The sequence below is a fragment of the Heterocephalus glaber genome, unplaced genomic scaffold (assembly GCF_053883595.1).
Source record: "Heterocephalus glaber isolate CG9 unplaced genomic scaffold, H.glaber_assembly_v1.0 deba00001606, whole genome shotgun sequence".
NCBI classification, from domain to species: domain Eukaryota; kingdom Metazoa; phylum Chordata; class Mammalia; order Rodentia; family Bathyergidae; genus Heterocephalus; species Heterocephalus glaber.
Window position 1 is genome coordinate 27525153 of NW_028258377.1, and position 27755 is coordinate 27552907.

Consider the following 27755-nt stretch of genomic DNA (forward strand, 5'->3'; position numbering starts at 1 on the left):
TCAGAGTGTTGAGAACCTGGGTTTGAGATTGACTGCCATGTTTCAAGGCCTCTATTACAAACTAGCTGCTTGCCAACTTTCCGAGCTTTGGCTCTCTTATTGGTAAAACAATGTTTAATAGTACCTACTTTGTAGATTATTGGGAGAATTAAGTGAAAAATGCTTGTAAAGCATTCAGTAAGGACTTGCCACATGTTAAATTGTTCTTAAAGATTAGTTGCCATTATTGGCATCGCCATAGGCACCTAACCTTGACCTGCTTTCCTGTTGCCCATTATGGTAAGTGAGGAATGATTTTTGGAAATCTTTATTATTTACTAGCTCTGTGTCAGGTTTTGAAGACACCAAGACAAATGAGGCATCCAATCTCCGGGACTCAAACACTTGGTGGTTAATAGGGAAGGATATCTATCTATCTATCTATCTATCTATCTATCTATATATGTATGTATATATATATATATATGTATGTATATGTATATATACATATACACACACATATAATCTCATATATATAGATATATATCAGATATCTCATCTCTCTCTCTCTATATATATATATATCTCATCTCATCTCATCTCAGAGATGAGAAGTAGTGTACAATAAGTGAACAAGTGCCAAACTCTGCATTCAAAAACATGGGGCTTGATTTTACTGTCTTCCTGACTTTTTGGAAATTAACAGCTCTACAGTGGAAATAATACCATTTATCTTACAAGAATGTGGTCAAAAGCAAATAATAAATCCCTTCCTTTTTACAGAAGGGGATATTGAAGCTTAGCAATAATGTTCAATGTAGCACAACTTCATGGTAAAACTATGGATTCTAAGTTTGCTTGACTCCAAACCCTGGGTTCTTCATGTTATTTTCATGGTTTTATTTATTTAATTTAATTAATTGTTAAATATATATATATATATATTTATTTTGCAAGTTAAAGTTATTTTGCAGGGCCTCATGCATGGTAGGCAAGCAAGCACTCTATCACTCAGTTACATTCCCAGCGCTGTTTTAAATTTTAGAGACATAGTCTTGCTAAGTTACTCCAGCTGACCTCAGACTTATGATCCTCCTGCCTCAAACTCTTGAAGCTCTTGGATTAAAGATGTGCACCACAGCATGTGGCTTTTAATGGATTTTAATACAGAATAATAACACCTGTATTGACTTTGGTAGGAAGGACAGAGAATTACTCAGAATTTTTATAAAACTAACAGCTGAATGTAACTGTTCTGCCACATAGTGTTCTAAAAGGAAGGTGGAAATCCTATTAGTAACATTATATTTAAAGAAATAGGCTTATTGTAGTCAAGTGACTCATTGAATTTAATTCATGTATGCATCAATCCATCCAATCAACCCCTGCAGGGAACAGGGAAAGGGGACTTTACCAGAACCCCTGTAATGAGTCCTGGTCTCCTGTGAGCCAGGACAGCACCAGGCAAATTAATGAATAACGAGAGGAAACTAGACTTAGAGAAAAAAACTGAGCTTTGGGCCTGATCAGTGCTGCTCTGGGCAGCAAAGACAAAGGCACCTTGAGCTCACCACCATTTATTGGGGTCATAGGGAGTATCAGATGTCTCTGAGGGTGGTAGTAATCCTAAGGCCATGAGGATCTTATGGTGATGAGAGTCTTATGTTGATTATGATGGCAAGATGAGCAAAGGCATTCTTACAACAGTAAGTGGGATGAGTTAAGCTAAGGAATTTGTCCCGCTCCAGGTGAAACCTTTCTACTTGGTTGTGAAATGATTAATCCCAAAAATTATGTAGAATTGCTCCAGACAAATCCCCAAGTCAGCATCTCTTGTTATTATAGGAAAAGGGTAAGAAATGTAGGAGTGAATAAGTCAAACACAATGTCTGACTCTATATGCTTGTAGCACTGAGGAAAATGTATAAACCAGCAGCAAAGAAAATATTTAATACTAAAAATTAGGCTTATAAGTTGTGATTAATTTGATGAAGAAAATTAAACAGGTTGATCTAACAGAATGACTGGGAAAGAGACATGGAATCTGACTTTCAGAGGAAACATGTGTTTACAGATGTTATTGTTGAAGGCCAGAAAGGCAAAGATCTGAGGATGAGTGTTCCTCATAGAAACAACAGATGCACAGTGGTCCTCATGGCAGAAAAAATTCATGTGCTCCCCGGAAGACAAAGTAATACTATTTTTCCAGAGCTTCCTAATCTCTCTCTTTCGCATCATTACACCTCATGTTCTTTAAGTGGATTACCTCTTTACTCTTCTGCTTGACCTCTCACCACTAGGTAGCAGCTCCTTCAGCTCCTTGAGAGCAAAGACTTTGCTTTCTTCCCCATGGATTATATTCTAGCATCTTGAAGAGTCTCTGCCACATAGGAGTCAATTAAAATACATTTGCTGAATTAATGTAAGAATGAATGAGTAATTGCCCCTTTGCCTCAGCACTGTCTCTTTTACCATTCTATCTACCTGACTCTCAGGTAACGGAGTCTGTGGTCTCTGCAGGGTTGTCACTCGCTCTCAAATGAGGGCAACTCATGTAAAATAGTACCTCACCACAGATTTACATATAGGGGTAAATTAAAAGGAGTATAAAGGGAAGCCTAAAGTCAAATTGATATCATTATGCAATTATTAAAAATTATTGTATTTTAATGAGGTAAAAACTGTAATTGTCCTATCTAGCAAACAATATGTGGCATTTTTCTTTATCTATGAGAAAAAAACTACATGAGACATGAGATTATGCTTCAAGTAATATCATATGACAGAAGACATTTTTAAAACAAAGTCAAAAATCATCAATTCTCATGACTTTGGTTCCCGATATTGTGATGTAATGCAAATATGAGTTGACTCTGTGGACATCTCCATTGCCATGATGTTGTCTATGTTGCCTAGCATTTGCCATCAGTGCAATATTTGTGATGATGTACAGAGATATCAAGGTACAGGGTTGTACTCAAGTGAGACCCACATTAGCCTCTGACCATAGAATGAGTAATGAGAAAATATTTTCTAATGGGACGTAGGCTCTTGGACACATATCTCAGACAATTTATCATGGCTGAGTTTAAAGGGATGCTCTCTTTTATTCATGATAATCAACTATTATGTGACAAAACTTGGATATAGCTTGTCAGTGATTGCAAAGCAGAGTTATCATAAACTTTGTCTAACATAGGTGTGTCTTTATTTTATTTAGATTATCCTGAGTATATTCTAGAAAGTGTGTGTGTGTGTGTGTGCATGCAAGTATTCTGTTTTTGTCTGTGTGATAGAAAGCTAGACAGACAGTGGGAAGAGTGAATAGAGACTACCATGTGGGGAAAAAAAACACATTTTGCAAGAACATTTTTCTAAATCTGAACTATTTGAATTCAAGTAGCCGGGCTCATAGCTTGATTTTTTTCTCTTGGAACATTAGATATAAGGAGGTAAGCTATAAGGAAGAGCCTCATGCCACTGTATGAGAGGCTCACAGTGGAGTAATGAGAAATACTATGCTCCCTCCAAATTGTCTCTTCCTTAGCTAATTCAGTGTGGGGAGGAATTGTGGTTTGCACTGCTACTCCAGTATGGTTCACTAAAGGTTAGTTCATGGAATCTTAGGTTCCTGAATGTCTACACAGTGAATTATTAGCCCTGAAGATGGAATGAGATAAACCATGGGCCTGGTCTTCATGTGATGATGAGCAGAGTGATCTTGTAAGAAGAAGACTGCATCCCTCCTATGGGTGGCTAGAGCTGGCTGGAGATCCACACTGAAAGAAAGGAGCAGGGAAGTCAGCACAGATGTGAAATGAGCTTGCATTGAACTCCAGCCAGAAGCAAAACAGGCTTCACTTTGGGAGGCCAAGTTCCAAATAATATGAAGTAACAGACATTCTGATTTAGGGAACTTCAAGTTCTGGAACCATTAACGTGGTTGAATTAAGTCTGGGTCCCTAATTAAATTTTATTTTTAGTATTTATTTTATTAAGACAATCTCAGTCATCGTAGACAAAGAAGAAGCTGTAGCTCTGATCTTTTTTCCTTTCTTATAATTATGTTGTTTTAGTTAGATGCTCAAGCTTTTGAGGTTTTTTTCTTGTTTATTTATTTGTTTGTTTGTTTGTTTCATTTTCACCATCATGAATAGGATGCTTGGATCAACTTCATCCTTTATAGTATTTTTAAATTCTGAATAATTAATATGTTATTATTCAGTGACAATATTCTTTATTTGCAAAATGTTATTTTATCACTGCAAATTTTCACTCTCTGGAAGCGAGGAGCAGTGTAAAACATACATAACCAAGTCCACAGGAGATCATTACTGTAGCTGCTGACTGAAGAGACTGGATGTGGGAGATAGAGTGTAATTCTATTTTCAAGGGGCTGTCATTTGTTACAGACATAGGTTAGCGTTCAGGAGAACGTCAGGGTAAAGGGTGGCCTGTGTAGATGGTATTTACAGGAACCAAGTACTGAACATGAATGCAATCTTTACATGAGCAATGGCCTCTCTGTGCTTCAAAATGTAGCTTTTGTTTTCTTGTTTATTTTTCCCACTACTCTTTGGTTAAAAAAAAAAATCCAAGTGAATCAAGAGGTATTTGGGGACACTAGACTTACTGACTTCTCTGGGTAGCACCATCTGCGTAAACAGATGGGAAGCATGTCACAAGACTAGAGGGAGACTCCGAGATCAAAAAAGAGGAGAGAGATGAAAAGAAAATGCAACAGAAGGGAAAGAAGAATAGGTGTGAGTGTGGGGAATTCTTTGGGATCTGACCCAGATAGTGGGCACTGACTGGCTGCCATCCAGGGAATTCAAGGGTCTCCAGGACAGTGATGCCTGCATGTGATGCAGGCAGATTGCTGAGCACTGGGAATGGGCATGAACATCCATTCCTATGTGCTGAGAAGAGGAGATCCCTGGTGCTATTAGTTACAGCTCCCCATGGTGGAGAGCATGGTTCAGTTTCCATTAAGCTTCCCACGTAGCCCCTGGCCAGCAGAAGGGATGACTCAGTGTCCTGGTGGTGGAAGATTCTACAGAAAAGTGAAGGTGTCGTTATAAATATATTTGCAAATTGACCCAGTGCAGTATGTGTTCTCATGATATTTTATTTTCTTATATGTTCATTTCTCCATTTATTTATTTCTTCCTTCTTTCAGTCCTTTATTTTAATTTGCATTTACTGAGTAGATATTTTGAGACAGGCATTATGATATTATTCCATGAAATCTGTACTTTTACAATGAAGCTAAATGAGTCCCAGAAGGGTAAAGTGTTGTGCCTAAGGTAACGATAGAACTGAATACTGAATCCATGTCTGTTTGACTCCCCAAATCATAAGTTACAATGAAGTTCCCCCTTTACCTCTGTTATTTTAGAAAAACATAACATTATAAAATGTGACACTTTATATTTGAAGATGCATAATGTGTGAATGATGTTCTTTCTTAGCTGTACCTCCTATGTTATAGGAAATAGTCCATTACGTTTAAATTCAGGCACATAATTTGTAGGTAAGAAACTTTGACCATGTATTTTATTTAATTCATCATACTGCTGTATATCATATCCATAAGCTATTTACACCAATGAGGTTTGCAACATAACTGTTGGCTTTGTAAGACATGTGTTTGTAAAAATATGAGATACTAGATATCTGAAAAAAATGTTTGGAATCACCATCCTTGATCCTCCAAGAATTTATTCAGGAAATTTTCTCTCTTTTCCTCCCTTCTATACTTTCCAGTCACTTTTTCCTTTTTTAGTTTTCTGAATCTCTAAGTAGTAGGTGAACATCATGGAAAATTTGCAAAGAAAATGAGTTAAAAATGTTAAATGTTACATTAAAAATAACCTCATAATTATACCTTCAGAAGTGCTCATCATTAAAAGGTTATGCCGCATTTCTTTTCATATTCTTTGGTATATATATATTTTTTAAATTATTTATGTTCAGAGTCAATTTTTAAATTTTATTTGTTCATTCTTCTGACAAGAATATTCTTTAATTTTTCTTCAATATTATTTCTAAGGGTACATGACCTATCTTATTTTTGTGTTATATATTTTTCCCAAAACTGGAATATTTAAGTGGGTTTCAATTTTTTAGTAGTTCATTACTTTTACTGGTAAACTTTATGTTGATTTTTCATTTTAATTGTAGTTTTGTGTATTTATTATCTTTTCCAAATTTTGTGAAATTTTCATAAGGGAAATAAATTACTATTTTTCTATATTCTCTTTTTCTTTCTTTTTTTTTGTCTTTTTTGTTTTGTTTCTGATGCTGGAGATGGAACCAAGAGGCTCATACCTTCTAGCACACATTCTACTACTGAGCTACATCCTCATCACTGCTATTTTTAAAGAAAAAACATTTGAAAATATTAACTATGGAAGCTATAACTGGATTAGGCTGTATGAACGTTTTAGGGCTCTTAATATGTAACCATCTTTATAACATTGCATTACTGCACTATCATAGTGATAAGAAACTGACTTCTGATCCAGTTAGTGAATAAGCATAGTGAATGAGCAAACAGAGAAGCCAGATGGAGAGAACTTTACACCACTTTTAATTTAATGACCTCATAACTTGATCTGTAATTCCCTCCTACATCATCTGATCTCATTAGACCACCTTTGCCTCATTTTTAAACAATTATAATACACTACCTTATCTGCTCCCAGGTTAGATCATTATGTGAACACCTAGTACCTATCCAATGAAGAAGGATAAAACAGATGTCTTCAAGTAGTCTGCCTGGTGTGTGTTTTGGGGAGGCAGCAGGAGGGGTCAGGGAAACTTGCTAATGGAAGACAGAGAGCTATCCAGATTAAATGGAGTGTGGGGAAGAGTAGAGAAAAGGGATTCCACATAGAGAAGAAGATAAGACACATAAGGTAATCTTAGAATGGCTGGAACATGGACTGTGGGGTGGGAAACTATGAGAAATAAGCTGTTAGTGAGGGAAGAAGACCCTTTTTGGGGGTATAGTTGAATATAAATTCATATATGAATATATATTATATAAATGTATTACATAAATTTATTAAATATAAATTTTCTCTTCTAGACTATAAATTATAAACTTTTAATATAAAAAGTTGCTTTGCTTTGGGTGAAAATATGTGTCCAGAGAATTAATTGTAAAGTTTTTGAAATGGCATTTTTTGCTCCCTTCTTTCTTTTATTTAACTTTAAAACTTCTACCATTTTCCCTTGAGCTAGCTCAAAATGTTAAAACAGATTATAAAACGATGACAAGGACACTTACCATATATTGAACTTTCAGGAATGGCAAGCGATTGTTCTACATGCTTCATAGTCATCATCGTGTTTGAATTATTATAGGCACTGATATAAATCAGGCATTTTTTCACACTTTACACAAAAGAAAAGATTTAGAGGAGTTTATGATATTCCCAGTATCATAGATCTGGCAATTCTAGGTCCAGCTTTAAATCTAAGACTGATCCCAAATTTCATCACATCTCTTTTCCAAAATACTAATTGTGTCCAGGAGAACACCCCACCCCCACCCCGGTTGCATTACAATTTTGCTTCTTTTTCTAACTCATCAATTTTCTAGAAAATTTATAGTAATTCAGCTCCTTTCCTTTAGCTGTGAAAATTGACTTTAACTCATAACTCTGCTGTCCTGTAGTATGTTATAAAAGCAATTCATCTTAATAACTCCAGATAGAACTATCCTTGCTCATTTATGCTTTAACATGGTCGAAATTTTTCACATACCTATATTGTGTGAATGAGAAAGTGTCTTCTAGTAATTTAATTTGCTATAATCATCATTGGGCTTTGCATTACAATTCCCAAAGAACTTGACTTTAAATGTTCATATCAGGAATAAATTTTCCTGAGTCTTATATCAATTTTCCTTTCCTGACTTACTTATGTCAATGTCTTTAAATCAAATTTGGTGACCTTATCCCTCAAATGGTGGGGATGGCATGCCACCCAGCTTCCCAATTCCATGTAAGCCCAACAGTGACTGTATGAGAGGCATTGTGATTTCCACGTTAAAGACAAATGTCCTCTTTTAAGTTACACAGCTGGGGAATGGGAAGTACTGATGTTTGTACTCAAGTTTAGGTGACTGACTATCCTCAGAACATGTTCTTTCCTCTGCACTGAGCTAATTTTTGCACAAAGAAGGCTCATACATTTTCTTCATAAAAAAAAAATATTCTTTCGTTTCCTGCACTGTTTACTTTGAGGCTACAATAAAAAACAATAATGTAAAATTAGAGAACATACATTAGTAAAATGAAGATTGCACTGAAAGCTCACAGATGTCCTGGCTGTGGCAATGTGCTTACACCATTCTATATTGATCAGAAAAAACTAGTGAAATTTAGTTTAGTCTTGGATAGAGTTATCTTTGGTCACCTCTAACTGAGTCCCTGGTTTGCTTCAATTATAAAATTACAAATAATTTCAAGGCCTACTTAACATCAGACCTCAGAAGAGATCCAAGTCATATTTTATTTAATCAGCATAGAAGTTTTTAAAATTAAAATATTTCATTTTGCAATTCACATTCTTGATATCACTAACAAATCTAAAGATCAGTAACACTGACCATTGGCTTTATTTTCTTCATGGGAACAATAAGTTAATATCCCTCATTAAATCAGTCTTTTTTCTATTGCCAATAACACAACACCATACAGGGTGAGCTACAATGAAAAGATGTTTACTTTGGCTCAGAATTCTGGTCCAAGGGTAAGTACCCACATCTGCTGATAGGTTTTTTATTTTTTCTTGTTATGTTTTTGGCAGAGTTGTGAAGTGGTACAGGGAATTGCATGGCAAGAGGCTGTGTGTGTGTGCGTGTGTGTGTGTGTGTGTGTGTGTGTGTAGAATCTGGTTTTTCTCCCTTATAAAGCCACTAGCATCCAATGATGGCGACTCCACTTTGATAATATTATTTAATTCTAATTACCTGTCAAAAGCCACACCTCTAAGCACCAGCACTGGATTAAGTTTCCACCTACTTAGACCTCAAAGTGGGGATCACGCTTCAAGGCATGAACCCTTGGGATGCATTCAAACAGTACTTGTGGAGAAGAGAATGTTTTATTTCACTCATCACAAGCCCACAGTTCCCTCTTGCCTTATGTTAAGGCTATTTCTCATATTACAGAAAGTATAAGCCTGATCGTCAGGGCATCTGAGTTTGTGACTCTTGCATTAAGTCATCTTATAATTATAGCATTATTTGTTCTGTATTATGTCATAACCATGCTCTGCATTTTCAATGGATAACATATAAACTAGCTTACCTGGAACTTAAGGTCAACCATTGTTTACCATCATCTACCCTTTAGCGGTTTAAATTTCAACAAACTTGCTTGCCTCTTAAGATGTTCTATCTGGCTTACAAATCCTTGCTCAGATCCTGTCCTCACGGTGCCTCTTGCTGTCTGGATAATCCTCTCAGCGCTGCAGTCCCTGAAAATAAGGCCTGGTTGGAAAACAATCAGCTATGAAAACTAGAGCTCAAAAATGCCAGCCCCAGTCAGCCTCTCCTTGACTTACCTTTCTCACAGAGCAGCCACTAAGCAAGAGAATAGTGATGGCAGGTAAGGCAAGGACAGGCTGATTGGGGCTGGCATTTTTGAGCTCTAGGTTTCAAAACATTATATTCTGGCTAGGTCTCATTTTTGGAAAGAAGACATCTACCAAAATCTTATTCGTCCTTCATCACCTGTTTATACTTCATTTTCTCTGCAATGACTGCTTCATCATTCATCTCCCATAACTAACCTCTATAGGAATGACTATTCCAGGAAAACCACGTTATACTGTTTCATTTATATTGTTTCATATTCTGTGGTGCATGCCCTCCTTTTGTATGTTGTTAGAGGCACAAAGAGGTTAATGTATCCATGATACAAACCTGCTGTGTTAGTCAGTTTTCTGTCATTGTGATAAAATATTTGAAATAAACAACCTATAAGGAGGAAAGGTTTATTTTGACTCTGCGTATCAGTCCTTGGGCTGATTTTGCTTTGTGCCTGTGGTAGCACCGTACATCAAGGTGGGCACAGAGGAGGTGCATTCACTTCAAAGCAGGCAAGAAGCAAAGAAAGGAGGTGCTGGGGTTCCAGTATCCCTTCAAGCCTTCCAGTGGCCTAACTCCCTCTGCCAGGCCCTGCCTCCTAAAAGTTCCACCACCTCTCAGCAGTCTCATAGGCTGGGAACCAAGCCTTTCACACATGGGCCTTTCCAGAACATACAAGATCCTAACTGTAGACGCTGTTACCTTTCTAGATCAGGTTATCATATCTGCTCCTTGATATTAAAGTTCTTAAGATCAGTGTACCCACCTTAATGATTTTACAAAATACTTTGTACAGGGCTTGGTAAACTCCATGAGAATGAAGGCTGTCTATGACTAGATTAATATTGGTCAACCTATTTATCATCATTCAGCTATAATACAGTTCTGGAGCTTAACACTTTTCTGAAATCCATTCAACAAATTATCATAAACTTACAGGTCAGTTGTTAAATTTATACATTATCCAGTCTATGCTCAGTTTAGCTGTCTAGTGGTAGAGAATAAAACAGTGGTTACCAGGAGTGCAGGCGGAAAGGCAATGGGGAGATTTAGGTCAAAAGATAAAAAGTAGAGGAAAGGTAGGCTGAACAAGACTAGAGAGTTTTAATAGGCAATATGAAGACTATAGCAAATAAAATTTTGATTAGATATTTTTGCTAAAGAAGTAGACTTTGGCTACTCTTGTCACACATACATGAAGAGTAACTGTGTGAGATGATAGGCAAATTAATTTATTCACCATTTTACTTTCTATGTGTTTTCCACAACATCATTTTGTTAAGTCTCAAATATGCACAATAAAATGTAACAAGTAAATACATAGAAAGGATTAGCAGCCATTCTTTCTGGTACCTTGTTTTTCCCCCAGGGATGCTAAGGGATGCTATTTGGTAATTGTTAAGTCTTTCTTATTTCTTTTCAGGTAAATGCAATCTGATATGCTCAGGAGTGGGGGGTCTCTGAATGGCAAGGATACTACTGAGAGACAAATGTAAAATCAGCTGTGCCACAGTGGTACAATGCATCTTAATCACTTAAAAATAATTACTCTAGAAATAATTACTCATTAGCAACATTATAGTGTTCTACCATAACCAATTCCTTAACTAATGTGACACTTAAGCATGAAAATCAGAACCAACTTGTAATGTTGCATCCAGGGCTTAGAGAATACATACTCCTGAACCATTTAGTTAATAATGACATGACAGAAATAAATCTGTACCTAGCCTTGTTGGCATTAAGCATGTGTCAAAACACTTTAATGTTTATAGGCTATATTCAAACACTTTAGATATGTAATTACATTTAGCAACCTCTAAAGTTATTGTCTGTTTTATTAGGCTAAAATCTATTACAAGCCCAATCAGCAAAGGTACGCCGAGGGTGCATTGGCTTCAGTTTCCGGAAATTAAAGAGGCTTCTGTAGTGAACCAGAAAGTACAGACTGCCTCTGAGACCATCCTTGTGCCATGAGTGGCCCCTGCCACAGCACCTTGACAGATGAGCCTGTTCTTTACACATCATCTCTAGAAAGGGAAATCTGCCATCTACCCTGGAGAGCTATTTCACTATTTTACAGCTTTCACTATCAGCCAGGTCATCTTTCTATTTAATCTAAGTCCCCACATCCTTCATGTTAGAATTTATGACCAGAGCTTCCTGTTTGGTTCACAGCAGCAAATGTGAACTGCCGATCATCACACCCCTGAGCCCTTCACATAAATGGAGGCTATTATTACACCTATCAGTCTTCATTCGTTTCTCCAGTTAGATCAACAGAGCTCATTTTGCCCTGTGTGAAACAATGAATTATCAGGTTTTAATACCTCATAACATTTCATCCAATTACAATGCCATTTTCTCATCTTTGTCTTCTTTCTTTCGTTTTAAAAGAGAAAGAGACCAAGAACACAGAGATGAGGATGGAGAATTGGAAATATTCACAATTCAGCTCTTTAACTTGGTAACCCGTCCTCTCACGCTTCCAGCCCTGCCTGAAATGAAATTGTCTATGTGAAAACAGTGTCACGTACATTTTCTCTTCTGATGCCATTCATTATCTCTTTTCCTTTGGTTTCTAGAGATCGGGTGCGATTGTTTTCATCTTTGTCTTTTCACTGATGTTTTATAATGATATTTTTGTGACCTGTATTGTAAATTGTGTAATTTTCAACATATTTTGCTCTTTTTATAAGCCCTTTCTGTTTCTTTGAAATCCTTCTTTTCAATGAACCCCAGTTTTTTTATTATGATTCATTTTTATCCTGCTTTAATTCATCACTTAGTCAGATATCCTTCTTAATTCAGTACAAGGCAGCTTCTTTTCTTCTTGTGTTATCGAACAACCCTACATTACAGACATGTGTTTGAAATTTCAGCCAATTACATCTTTTCTCGTGATTTAACAATCACTTAAATGTTTTGTTTTAACCTTTTTCCAGTAGCCCTGGCTGTCAGTTTCAGTTACTTCCTCCGATTCCCATGGCCTCTCTGCCACCTACTTCAAATTCCCCCATCTAAGTAATTAAAAACTTTTGAAGAAATGAAGTTATTTCCATAAATAAGAAGAAATTTATTCTCTTTGGTTTTTCGTGAAGGTCTAATGGCCATTCATCCACAGAATTCTGAATAAGTAGTTGTCTGAGATTTCCAAGGACTTTTTACATATTAGCAAGTTTCTTTTATTTTTATTGGCTCAAGATCACATGGTAAGAGGCAAAATCAAGACCCGAGCCAAGGGTGCTCAATTCTAAGGATTCTTTCTGTTCTCAACCTCTGTGCCTGTGAAATGTGTTTATGTTAGATTACCAAAAACTGCTTACCACCCCTCACTATTATGAGTCATGCAGTGATGAACATCTTTGTGTTTGCTTCTTTGTCCTATTCTCTCAGTACTTCCCTTTTAATTGTATTCCCTTTTTTAAAAAAGGCAAGTGAACGGAACTAACATCTAAATAGTTCTTTATATTCAAATTTCCCTTTATATAATTCAGACCAGTTTATATTATTATGAGCAATTATGAGAATCTAAATTTATCCACATCCTTACTACTTATTCTATTAGGGGAAAAAAACCGAGACAATTTGTTAAGAGAAGGATGGTATAGCATGGATTCCAAGAAAAATGTAGGCTAACATCTGTCCTCAGCACACACAATATGTCAATTTCAATTCCAGAAGGGTTTAAAATTTGAAATCATAAAACAAAAATGTAGAGAAATCTTTATCTTATTTCTGGACAGAGAAGGATGTTCTCAATATTAAAGAAGGATGAGAAGGAATGTAAATAGTTGGATGAGAATAAAATATCAAAAACACTTATGAATCATCAAGAAAAAAGAGAAACACTAGACAAAATCTCTGCAAAGTACATGAGTAGTTTACAGTTAAAGAAGTTGAAATTACTGTTAAATACAGGAAAAAAACATTCTGGTTATAATAGCTTTCCAAAGATGGCATGGGTTCCTTCCAGAAAGAGTAAGTTCCAAATCACTGGACAGATTTGCGAAACAAAAATTATAGAGATCTTATGGAATTCAATCATCAGAAAGATATTTGTATAGAGAGCATTTAATTATTATTCTACTTTGAGAACCCATAATTAAGAGATGATAGCTCCATTCACATTTTAATGACATATAATTTTAATGAAGTGCCTACATTTCACACATACGCTGACCAATAATATTTCCAGCCCACAGAATGTAAGTATTCTATGCATCACCAAGTGTTCTGATACAGAGAACAAATGATCCTGCATATGGAATATGTTAGTAGCAGTGAGTTGTATTGGTAGAAACTTAAGTAGACAGGAAAATGTTTCAGAGGAAGGAACAATACACATTCACCTTAGAAACACTGAGACTAAAAATTAAACCTATTTTCATATTTCTTTTAGTACACCTGTAGTCATTTAACCCTACACACAATGTATCTTTTCAAATACTTGTGAAATTATTCTTCACAAATTGCTCTCTGATATATTTTATTCTACTATTTATATAGTTGAATATATAGTTTATATTCTCAGTTGTAAATAAAATTATGCTTAACATCCTTGTCATAGTTTGAACCTGTGGTTATCTCTCAAAGGCCCATGGATTAGTCTTGGTGGCCAACCTTTTGTGCTACTGGAGGTGATGAAATCTAGGAAACTTCCTAGTAAAAGGAAGCTAGGTCATTGGTGGCATACACTTGAAAGGGATGTTGGGATCCTGGCCCTTTCTTTTCTCTTTCTATTTGTTTCCTGGCCAATATGAAATAAAAAAGGCCTCCTCTTCTCTGCTAGAATAGGCTCAAAGCAACAGGACCAAGTGATCATGGACTGAATCCTCTGAAACTATGAACCAAAATAAACTACTTTCTCCTTTTAAGTTCTTTATCTCAGGTATCTCAGGTGGATAGCTGACTAACACAATACTTGTATAATTTTTGTGTTTTTCACATTAATTTCATAAGGTTGAGTTTCAAGAATAAGAGTTTGTACAGTCAGTGGATTTGCTTAATGTTTTCAAATTATGAGAAAGTTTGTACCAATTTAGAGTACTACTGACAGCACCTGCAAGAGGATGTATTTCCCTGTAGAATCTGTCTGTAGTTCTACATAATGTTTTAACTTAGTACTAAATAGATAAGCAATAATTATCATGATTTAATTTGTATTTTTAAAACGTATTTGTGGTTTTTAATGATGGTAGGCATTTTCTCTCACACTTATTGTCTATTTTATGTAAATATTTTTTCTTTTAAGTAGTAAAAATATCATTTAGATGGAGGTATTTTGCGATTAGCTATCAGGGTGGCAGAAAAGCCTGAGACCATGGCATTTACGTAGTTTGTTTGAGTCAGAAATGCTCCCTGAGTTGCCAGTATGCGACAGGAGACATCTCTGAGTAATTTATTTTTCACGTTTAAAAAAATAACAGCAGCAAGAACAACTATAGACCTGTTTTACTTTAGTGGTTAGGGTTATCACACCTGGAACCAAATTTGCAGGAAAATTATGTACAAGAGAATGTTAGAGGTTGAGTTTACCAGAAAATATGTTGCTTTCTGAGTTCAGCAAGTGTTCTACAGAGAGAGCAAGGGCGAGAGGGAGAGCGAGAGAAAGACAGAGAAGATGTGGAGGCAGAGAGAGAGAGAGAATTGATCTGGCATGCTAGCATGTTTTTTCCTCTGTCATTGGATGCTGCCTGCTTGGTAAGGGATGAGTATGTGCTGGTGGGGAGCAGAGGTGGTTTAATGATCAGTTCATCGCTAGCAGTCGCTCTGAAACAGCACTCCTGTCGGAATGTCTGTGTTGGGATGGGCGAGGCCCGCTGGGCTTGCATCTTCATGGAGTGCCATTCAAGACCTTCCTTTGTTCAATCCTCATCTCTCTTCTTCTCTTGGGTGATGATAATTAATAAATACCTTCAGGTTCTGCTTCTGGAGACTCTACTCTTCGACATAGAGTCTACTGGGGAGACAGAAAATAGCAACTAAAGAAATACATATCTAGGATAATTTCAGATAGTGATAGATAGTCTAAAGAAAGAAAAATAGAGATGGAATAGTACCCAATTGTAGAGGGCTACATTAGCTAGAGCGGTGGGAGAAATCTTCTTAGGTGGACTGTGATTAACTGAGGCCAGAGTGATAGGAAAGAGGTGGTCCATGTAAGGCGGAGGGAATATTCATTGCCTTGTCTCCAAATTCCCAGGACAGATGACCCCAGAATGCACTGGTTCTAGTTGTTTTGACAGTCTAACTGCAAGAATGTGAAATTTTAAATACATTTTATAATGCATTTGATCGGTCAAGGACCAAGAAAAAGTAGATGGCAAATTGAAAATGGATAATTTGAGGAGAGTGTAATGAAAAGATTATTTACAAAGACAGCAGCACCCCTCCCTCACAGAAGTAGGATCAGCTGGTTGCCACTGGCTCTCTAGAACCCCAGTCCTGAGAGAGAATGGAGAAGGGAACCTGGGCTCAGGTTCAGCAGGAAGGGCATCTGGGGAACTATCCCTCACCTGTATTTTCTTCTTGCTTTCAAGTCTTGCCTTGCTCCTCATCAACCAAATTTACCTTAAGCCAGAGAACCAGGAAGCCAGACATAGAGTTCTGAACAGTCCAGTCTTGAGGGGCACAGGGATAGGTGGTTAGGAGTAGAGAGTGGAACTGGAAGGAAAAGGAAGGCATTCGGCTGTGTAATTTCTATTTGAAAGGAATATTTGGAAGGGATTGGGAAGAAGCGAAGAGCCTCACCTGAGCCTGTAACTTTATCACTGGCTAGTTGCAAATTGGCTTCTGTGAGTCACTTCATTTTCTTTTTAAAAAAATGAAAAGAGTGCAATAAAAACTAATGAACTTTTTCTTATATAGCATTCGCTAATGTGTCATACTGTTTATCAAAATAAAATAAAGCAAATGTTTTAATGAATGCTTTTATAAAGGTATCCAGTAAATCAGAACATTGTTTAAATTGTGAAAAAATAAGCATTTTAAAAAATAATCAGAGGGCCAGGAATGTAGCTTAGTGGCACTGCGCCTGCCTGGTAAGCTCCAGGTCCTGAGTTTGATCCCGGTACTAGAAACAAAAATAAAAATAAAAATAATTAGAGTTCCAGCTCTTATTCATGTCTTTCTAGTCTGCCTTGACTAAATATTTTATTGTGGTTTGAAATCAGATTTTAGTTGTTGGGATATGAGTTAAAAATATAGTGCTTACTTTTTCTGAGGGACTTATAATTCCTTTAAATCATAATTTAGAGAGGAGAGAGATTATTCCTGCTCATGAAATAAGAATAGGATTTGTAGATGAGACCATAAGGAATACAATTTGGAAAGGGTGAGTGAACTAGACACTGTCCACAGAGGAAAATAAAGACAGACTGATATGTTTATATCTATTAATATTTTTGTTAAATATAATTTATATGTTCACAAGACAAGATGTTGTTAGATGCTGTTGTTTGGATTCTACAGGCATGCTATTTAGGGAAATATATTTCACAATATTGCCTGCATTTGTGCCAGAAGCCTGTGTAGCCCTTTAATGGTCACAGTATCTTTGTAGAGGATAAGATTCCAGAAAACCAAAGAGTCACAGAAGGCCAGACAGCTGCAGAAGAGTACAAATAGCTCTAATCTGAAATGCATGATTTATCAAATGGGAACATAATTGCTAGCAATCTTACTTTTTTTGGTGATTACAAAGTTGAGCGTAGTAGTGCATGTGACTCTATATGAGGACTTTTAAAGAGCTTTTAAAAACAATTATGTATGAGTCTTAAATATTTTAATTTAAGCAGAAGGCCTCCATAGGGGTAAATCAAGAGGACAGAATGGCAAAAACTGCTGAGGGAGACCTTTAATCAAGGAGAATATTAAGTGAGACTCCTTGGGGAGAGGCTTGTATTTGCTTGTCTCGGGTGGGCTAATCTACATAATTGACTAAAACAGAATGAACAGCTGTGAAATATAGCATTTGGATGTGTGGGTAAAACAAAATTACAGATATACAAGGTCACAGAACATGTAATGTATTTTCATAGGATTATAGAATTTCTAAGCTCATTTGGCATACAAGAAAATGACCAATTTTCCAGAGAGGCTAAATTTCATTTCCAAGGTCATCTAGCAAGTTAGTCGCAGTGTACTAGTTAAATACGTGGATTCTGGAGTTAAACATCTTAGATTGAAATCACAGCTCTACCACTCATTCTGTAATGCTTGCAAATCATTCCACCTTTGTGTCTCAATTTTCAAATCAATAAAATGAGAATAACAGTTGAACTTAAATGCGATGATACATTTCAGTAACACTAGATAGTTTCTGGAACACATTAGCTAGTGATCAATTAATATTAGCTATATTTGTGATTTGTGAGAATGCCAAAACCAAAGTTACTACCATCTACAGCAGCACTCTACCTGTTCTAGAGAAATGCAAGAGCTCACTGTATAAGAGAGTTATAAGTGAGAAAATAATTTTGTTGCAAAAATGGCTGTGAGACACAGAATAATAGCAAGTCTTTTTCTTATTTTGTTTTGTTTTTATTTTTTTCTTGGAGATAGAGTCTTGCTATAAAGTCCCAGCTAGCCATGAACTCCCCAGGTAGTGTAGGCTGCCCTTGAACTCATGATCCTCCTCCCTCAGCCTCCTGAGTCCCACTGAAAGCTGTGATTACAGGCATATGCCACCACACAGAGCTCATATTCAGTTTTCTTACTCTGTTAGTACACAAGTCTTACTCTGTTTTAGGACACAAGTCATTTAGGGATGACAGCGGCCAATGGCTAAATAATAAAAAGTTTATACAAAGGTCTCTTAGGTGAAGCAAAGTATCTTCCAAGGATAGACTTCATCATGCAATATAATTCAATCTTGTAAAAGATATGTTTCACTTTTAACTAAAGAAGGTCTCCCACAGAGAAACAAGGCACATTCTGGAGGCATCATTGACTGTTTCTTTGATAGAAGACAAGAGTTGAATTCATATACTTTACAGTGGATTTAAAATTTAATCAGTATAATGGATTACTAACCTCACTTCAAAGACTCTTGAATAGTGGTACTGAGCTATTTACAGGTCATTGGGAATGTTTATCAGGGGCTGAGGATTCAGTTCAGTGTTTTTGCCGCCTGCCTCACAAGCACAAAGACCTGAATTCGATCCCCGGTACAAAAAAAAAATGTTTACTAGGATCCGGAAAGGTATATTCATAAAGATCCTATTAATTTATATTATAATTAATTGTGTTAATTGTATTCACATATTTCTGTAAAATCACAGACCTGTTATAAATAAAAAAATTCCAGAGAAGAGACTCAGATGCTTATCACTGGTATTTTTCTGAATAAGATTCATTTCAGGATAAATGTAAAAATTATTTCTTTGAAAAGTCATTTTCTGTAAAATATAACTATGTCTTTCCAATTTATTTGAGAATTTGTATATGAGTTCAATAGGCTCTTAATAAAGAGAATTGTCCTAATATCATCAGTCTGAGAATTCTTATAGTTCTTTCTCTTTATTTTTTATTAATATATTATTGTTTTAATATTAAGTTTTTAACATGTACCGAACATATATGGTTGAAATACAAATATTACAAGAGCAAATGTGATTTCTGATCTCACAAAGGACTTTGAAAACATGCAGATTTGTTACATATCTGCACTTTGTCTTGTAGAGTTCCATATATAGAGAGAGTAATTATTTAACATAGTTATGTTAGGAAGCTATTTACACTCATATTTTTATATATGTTTTGTTTGTAATATTGTGTAAGAATTTTAGCTTTTTAAATTATACAAACTGGTGCTTATACTATCAAGCTCTGGTAAAATAATATGGTATAACTGTAACAAAAGTTGCAGAACACTTTATGAATCATAAATCCCTTCTAATTTTTGTAATCCTGTGACAGATTAGGATGGCAAGTATGTATTTGCAAATGGAGTGATCATGTGTTAGTGAATACAAGTGACTTGTGCAAAGTCCCTCGTCTTTGTAAGACCAGAATTCCAAGTGGAAGCTTTCAATGCCAGACTTTCTGCTTTAATGCAATAGAAGAAACGTAAATATTTTGTGAATATTGACTAGATTACATTTATAGTGTCTGCTATACTTTATGAAGTATATTAGACCGTACAAAACAGCAAAACACTGCCATAAACATGAATGTTGTGAGAAAGAGAACTTTCTTCTAGTTCATTTTAAAAAAAATACAACTAATTGCTCCTGTGATAGCATTAGTTTATTCTGCACTTTTATGATTGTTCACAGCACTCCTGACTGTGTATAAACAGTCTGAACCACAACCTTTATCAGCAAATGCAAAAGGCCTCATTTATAGTTGAGCATTCTGTTTCTCTTTCCTCTGTCTCTGTCTCTCTGTCTCTGCCTCCACCTCTGTCTCCGTCTGTCTCTGTCTGTCTCTCCTGTGTGTGGTGGCATTGGGGATTCAACCCAGGGCCTCACATATGCTAGGCAAGCCCTCTACCACTAAGGGATACCCACTAGCCCTTCTGCTATTTTTGGTATGTGTCCTTGTAACATTCATGTTATTTTGTATTCAGTTTATCAGCTAAAGTTAATTTTCTCTAGTTTCTGATAGAGATTAACTCGGCCATTTTACATAAATAATATTAATATGTGGTGTACTCACCATCTACCTCATTTCATTTCCTTTAAAAATTTCTATTCTATATTGTACTAGTCTCTGTATGTTAGCAATAATTCTCATTGTATCTACATGTAAGTACATATACACAAACAAAAAAACAGTGGAGCAATGACAAATCCATCCAAATATCACATACCCAAAATGAACTATCATTTTAAAACAGCAAACAAATAATGGCATATGAATGTTAATTTCAGTAGAAGTTACAGAATTTAGGAATTTGGTAAATCCCACTGAAAGCAGAAATAAGTAAGCCTCAGTGCTATTTATGTAATGTTACTTAAATGGATTAAAATTTATCTATTGTTAAAAATCTAAGAATTTCTATAACCTAAGTCATACTATAATTAAAAGTTAAAAACAAGATAATGCAATAAAGAAATCTTAAAGTACAAAGACTAACAATGAGTCAAGTCAACTGTTTGCATCATTATAAACTCATGTATTTATTCACTCAACAGATATTTATTGAGTGGCTTAGCAGTGAACAGAATGGAATCTGTACCCTTAAGTAGCTTCAACTTTATTGGAAGAAAGACAGTACTTAGAGAAACAAATGAGCAAGGTACTTTCAGATTATGGGAAACGTTTAAAGGAAATGAACAGAAAGCTAGGATGGCAATCATTTTTGGTGGGCTGGCTGAGAAGGGCTTTTCAGAGGAGTTGGTATTGTTCCAAAAGATCAGTAGAGAGGGCTCTATGAGGAGCAAGGAGACATGGGTTCTAGGCAGAGAGAACAAAAGCAAAAGCTGAAAGACAGTGAGTGAGAATATGGGATGAGATGATACTGGGAAGGAAGAAAAGGAACAGACTATTCCATGCATAGAAGGCCATACAGCCAGGATCTTTGATTTTCTTGTATGAGCCACTAAAAAATTTAATCAGAGATTAAAATAATCTATTTTTGTGGGAAACAACTGGAAAGGCTGGGAGACCAAGCTACTCTGCTGATTTGGATGAGAGGCAATGGGGACATAGACTCAGAGGAAGAAGTAGGGATGGAAAGGAATTGAGGCAGAGCAGCCAACAGGACTTGCTGAAATTAAAGAACCAGGATGAACATTAGCCCTGGGGTACTTACTTCTTATGACAAAAAAACAGAGGATAGATGTTAAAGGAAAAAGAACTGACCCAAAGAGGCAGGAACTATTTCCATTAAGTTATTCACATAGTTCAAGTCTACATGATGGGTAAGACTCTCACTATTCCCAACTAAGGAACAGACTCAGTTGGCTTAGATTTCTGCTTGAAACTGTGCTCAAGAAATTTTTCATTAAAAAAAGCCTGTGGGGGCCAGGGATTTAGCTCAGTGGTTTCACTGCCTGCTGCGCAAGCACAAAGACCGGAGTTCGATCCCTGGTACCAAAAAAAAAAAAAAAAAGCAGCCTGTGGACTTCTTTCTGTAAAGTGCAGTTATATCTACTGTTCTTCTCCTCACAGAGTACAGTGCCCATGACAACAGAGTAAGCCTAAGTTGGTCAAATTCAACATTAATTTCTTCTCTTAGTTTCCCTCAGCAAAAATAAAATTTCCTATGTGCTGAGCATTCTGATAGATTCTTTACATAATGTTGAAATTGATAGTTGAAATTTGTACCTATGTCTGTTGTTTTCTAGGACTTTCTGTTCTTTCATGACCTCATGTTGCCTTATTGATCAGAAAACATATATTGGTAAATCATTTAGAACTGTATGTGTTTGGCTCCTAGTAAGTCTTCAGTAGAAATGTTAGTGGAAAATGATGACAGAGAAATATAATGACAAAATAAAGGGACATATTCATTTCTCCCTAATAAAATAATAGAAGTGCTAAGTATTCTGAATAAAGACCTCTGCTATCCCATAGAAGGAAACTTTGTAAGGTGTCAGGAGAATATCAGATTACTCAATATAGAACAAATCAGCTGACAGAAAACTGACTGTGTATTTTATTAAGGTTCTTGGTAAGTACTATACTATGTAGAGAAAGATGAACAAGAATAGATTAAATATAAAGTCAGATTAGATTTCAGAATCTTAAGAAAGAAAGAAGAAAATATGTGAAAGAAGAGGACCATTCTTTGTCACTAATTCATCTGTGATGCTCATAAAATAAGTTCCTGAGAGCCACCCCACCCAAAGACATTCTGAAAGCAGGGAACTGCCTGTCCAACACTTTCAGGTGATTTTGATACATCAGGTAAATGGACCACACTTCAGAATACACTGATTTAGTCCAGCCTCTTTATTTTATAAATTAGCATGAGACTTGTAAAGAACAATGATTATTAAAAGTTATGTCACTCATTTTCATTAGAGCTTAGTCTAAATCACAGTTGCCGCAATACTCAGATGTATTTGTCCAATTCCAGCCATGGACCTGCTAACAAGATGTATTCCCACTTTTCTTCTAGAATCACAACCACTGCTGCCTGCATGATGGACCTACGGCGGTACCCATTGGATGAACAAAACTGCACGTTAGAAATCGAAAGCTGTAAGTCTTTCTGAGAAGCCAGCTGATTGTTTTAAGCTTGTCCCTAGGCAGAGGATTCCTACATTGGTCCAAAGGTCCTACAAAGCTTTTGTTAGCCCACAAAATTGAGTGGAGCAAGCACTGATAACATCTTCCATCAATAATAATAATGCCATCTTCCATCAATAATGCCACTTTCTTACTCTTGTTCCTATATACTTAGGACAGATGTTTACAGATGAAATAATTTGGCAATAAAAGGGGTATTCCAGGCATTTAAAATGTGCAGTTGGTGCAAACGCTTACAACAGCTGTGGGAAAATCAGTGGAGGTGGGAGGATATCACAAAATATCCTAATTCTTTCTGCCTCTCATAAACTTTATCTCTATAATTGTGAAATAAATATGACCTCCTAGATTAAAGCAAGCATTCATAAAGTAGGGATTAGTAGACTATTTTCTTATTGTTGTTTTGGTTTGAGACACTACTTTTGGTATCTGAAGTTTATATTCTTGAGCAAGATTGGGGTGAGTGTGCATGAGTGTGTGGGTGTTTGTGTGTGTGTGTGTGTGTGTTGTGCTTCCTGTGCTGACTTGTTCTATAATGTGGTTTCATTTTCTAGGCCATGGTTTTAATTTCTCTGTTGATTCCGATAGCCACCCTGTTGGATAGGCTAAAATGCTGATTTCATGACCTGTCAGAGGTAATAGAAGAAGGTCATTGGAGTTGGACAGGCATTTTGAATCTCCTTTTCTGTCAGTTCTTTGGAATGTTTTTAGGCCTTATCCCACCAAATAGTTAGAAGCTGACAATTTTGTATCCAGTGTTCTAGATAATGAGTAGTTGGACTGCTGGAAGGGTAGTTGCAGACTCTGTGAGGAATTTTAGATGTGGCAAGCATCGTGACTCTAAATCACTGCTTTGAGCAGAAATGCACCATTCAGTTCAGATCGTGGATATTTTTGCCCATTTCAAAAGATAGCTTCTAGAGGTAATTAAATTTATATACATTTTAAAGAAATCGACTGCATACTTACATTCCTGATCAGCATTATATTTCAATTTATTTTTTGCCTTTCAAAACTAATTAATAAAATCTGTCTGTACAATTTCAATGACTAATTATATCCAAATATCTTTAGAACAACATTGTACATTTCGTTTTCTTGACTTATGGAACAATTCATAGGACAGTGTTTTTCAAAGTCCAAATTCTTTGGCAAGTTCATTTTGCTGATGTAAGGACATTTTGAAAAAAGTATGATGTGTACCATTCATGGATGTTTGTCTCAAGAATAGTATCTGAGGTATAATTTTACTGAGATGTTAAATATTTGAACATGGATTAAGTGCTTTCACTTACTGTATTTCATTTGAGGTCTTCCTATGCCTCACAGATAAGTAAACCAAGACTTCTTTATTTTAAAGAATTGAAGCCTAAAGAACATAGGGAACATCAAGATGTTTCTCGATGTTATTAAATTGTAACTTTGACACAATTATTCAAATATTAACATGATAATTCATTCTAATTTACATATCTCATTTCACTTTATAGTTACTTGTGAAATGTATGTAGGTTAATTCAGATTCTTCTCTTAATGAGTAGGAAAGCTGATATAAAAGGTAACAGGACTTGTCCAGTATCACACAGCCTTTGTTGCAGAGTAGCTCTGTGCTGATGTGGTAATTGATAGCTGAATTACTTTAAGAAAGACGCTGATGTGAGACAGATCAGATTGACAGATTCCCATTCTAAAGGAACCTGTTCTGAATATTAGGAACATGGCCTGTCTTTAAGGGAAAATTGGAATTGTTCACATTTAGCTAGACAGCAAATCATTGCTATAGATAATGAAATATGGCATTGCATTAATGATATTCATGATTACCAGGCTTTATTATTATAAGTAGTTTGCTAAGTATATTAAAATAAGCTTAACTTCCTCTCTGTTCACTTGTTCTCAGGTGATGTCTAACATTCCCTTCATCTACTCTTTTCCTTTAAGCAAACCCTAGGCATTCATTCTATTCCTCTTTCTTTCTCCTCCTGTTCTTTCTCTTTGTCCTCTCTGCTTTCCTTTCTCTTCCTCTTTCCTCTTTCCTTCCCTCTCTCAAGTGAAAACGACTCTAATAGTAGCATTACTAAATCATTAGCACACTGTAAAATTATTAGCAATATTGGTTCACTTTCAGAGATGATAACATAACCTGATTCTGGAAGGCTTAGAGAGGGAGAGCATTAGGAATGAGTTCATTGCTTTCATTGATTCATCCATTTAGTTAAAAATTTACTAATTCATTAAATATTTATTGAGCACTAGTTATTTACTAAGTATTGTAATAAGCTTTAGAGATATAATGGGAAGAATAATACATAATATTTTTTGGTTTTGGGGGGTTTTTGGTACCAGGGATCGAACTCAGGTCCTTGTGCTTGAGCAGCAGGCAGTGAAACCACTGAGCTAAATCCCCAACCCCTATTTTTTGTTTTTTAATTATGTCAAAGCAGATAGATATAATTGAAATATATACCTAGATGAATATGAAATTGTATTAGTGACAAGTTTGCCAAGATAAATATTTTATCTTAAAGAAAAGCTATTTAGAGTGTGCCTTGATATAAAAGTGCTGAGCATTCTAGGTGATCAGTATAGACTCTATTTACTTCATTACTTTTCTTCAATAGAGAGGGATAGAGAGGTTCTATAGAATTAATGGGATTCGAAGAATTAAATGGGTCCAATGATATTTATCTCTATGCAGGCTATGAAAAATAAACTGTTAAAATAGAAAAACTCCATTCCAAGGTGTTTCCAATCCTGTCTCTTAATGCTGCCTTTAATCTATATGTTCTGTATATTCAGAGTCAACTCATTGTATTTTGTACATGTAGCATGATATTGATATATATGTGCGTGTGTGTGTGTGTGTGTGTGTGTGTGTGTATTTACAGAGAGATATGTTTTATTCTGTACCTTACTCTGAACCTGTCAATACAGGTTGAGTAAAAGATAGAATACTTGCACGTTTTTCTAGGGTAATGTCAGTTAAAAGCACCAAATCCCATCTAGCCTATATAAACAAAGTTCTTTTGAATGTTCTTACTATTTAGGAATGAATTCTAGCATTGAAATAATGAAATGTTCCAAGCTTGCCAATGCTTCACAATTCCAGGGCTGTCAAATATAATTTAAATCTGAAAATACAAGTCAGAGATTTCTGTTTAAACAGAGTTCTGATCACATCATCATGAGGATACAGCATGATATTATACTGTGAGGTCAGTTAATAAGTTCTGCTCAAGGGAAAAAAAACACTGCAAGTGAGGCAGAGAGAAGATTACATATCTTTAAAGTGGATATAGTCAGGGGGCTACTCTGTCATGTTCTGCACCAACTCAGCTTTCCAATACCAATATAGCTACATGGCCACATCGAGCCCTGCTGTCTCCCTCAGGAGAATAAAGCTGCCTTAAGCAGTCTCTAATCCTCTTCCTGAGGACACGTGCACTACTTACCTGGAAGGAAATATAGAATTCTCTCAACTGGACTCATTGATGGACTGCTCAAGTTACTAAAAACTCAAAGCCTCTTTTTTTCTCCTCACATTTGTTCATGTGCTTTTATCTCATCTTTTCTCTGGGTGTTAGGCTGGCCAGCCTCATGTCTTAGAGAATAAGTGTAGGTTTAATAGGCTCACTCTCAATGTCACTGGTTTTTTCCTCAGTTTCAGCCTTTGTAAGATACATAATGAATCCCCCAAGTGCAGAAATTTCTCAGCAGCTCTTCTGCAGGCAGCTTCACAGGGCCATCCCAAGTGTTTGCTCAGACTGTCAGGCATCTCCTTTTAAGATCTTTAAAAAAATCCTACACCATGCCCTGTGTGACATCAGACACCAGTTTTTGCTGGGCCCTCAAACTCACTGCACATTGGGAAATGACACTGGGAAAGTCATCCTGCTGACTTTAGCCTTAATTTCCCCAGGGGCAAAATGGGGATACTAATATATACCTCATAAGGTTATTATAGGATTTAAATGAAATCATAGTTTTTAAAAAGTCTAGCATATTACTTATATATGGCAGACATCTGATAATTAGAAAGTTCATTAATTAATAATAGCATTACTATAAGAATACTAGTTTCCATTAGCTTAGCACAGCATTGTCTTTCTCAACCTTCGCGCAGTTTGTTCTGTCCTTACAGTGATGTTCCAGGCAAGACTCATTGTCTGGCATTGTCTCTACCTCCTCAGAGAATCTTTTCACTAACTGTGCCTCGGTATAAAATGCAGATTAATTTCTGCCACAGAAAGCAGAATTTAAAAAGCTTCAAAACCTAAATGTGGATATTTTAAATGTTTGAATGAAGTGCAAGAACTTCATTTGTGAATGTAATCCCTTCATGGTTTCGTTTACATTTAAACAGGCCCAGAAAGGCAGTCACGACCTGCTGCCCATCAAACCCGGCTGAGGTAGCCAAGGTCCCCGTAAGAGCGTGAGAGAACCTTGGCACCCACATCTCCTCTACACGGAGATGTTCTTCATGCTTTGTGAAGGCAGAAAATAGACAATGCCTTTTGTTGTATTGAATTCCAACATGGATATCGTAAAACAGCTTGCTGTTAGGCTGTTGATGGAACAAAGGCTATATTTTCTTTATTCAAAAGTTTCATTCTATATCATTGTATTGAAGAAGTCCATATAGATTAACATGTTTAAGCCCTCAAGATATTGAATATAAATTTACTATAGTGAAGGGCTAATTATTTTGGAACCAAGTTATCCTATGTAATAGCTATCATGTCAGCAGATATATTTGTAGTATTTTTAAGACTTTAAGAGTGCATTTTGGGGCCAGGGATTTAGCTCAGTGGTTCTGCCGCCTGCCTCACAAATGCAAGCACCCGAGTTCGATCCCCGGTACCAAAAAAAGAAAAGGAAAAAAAAAGAGTGCATTTTGTTCTTCTTCCCCTACGTGAAAATCAGTGGCATTTTAGAGTATGTCAACAGACCCCTGACAGAAGCAGTGAGC

At 36.0% G+C, this 27755-nt stretch overlaps 1 protein-coding gene across 3 annotated transcripts in view; it reads left to right on the forward strand.

The window, feature by feature from the left end:
• Gabrb2 (gamma-aminobutyric acid type A receptor subunit beta2) overlaps positions 1-27755 on the forward strand; it is a 213827-nt gene that overhangs the window by 83959 nt on the left and 102113 nt on the right. For all 3 annotated transcript variants that reach the window (XM_021240141.2, XM_087194870.1, XM_087194869.1), the window contains exon 6: positions 22656-22738. In XM_021240141.2, coding sequence (XP_021095800.1) covers positions 22656-22738 — 83 coding nt within the window. The remainder of the gene's footprint in view (positions 1-22655; positions 22739-27755) is intronic.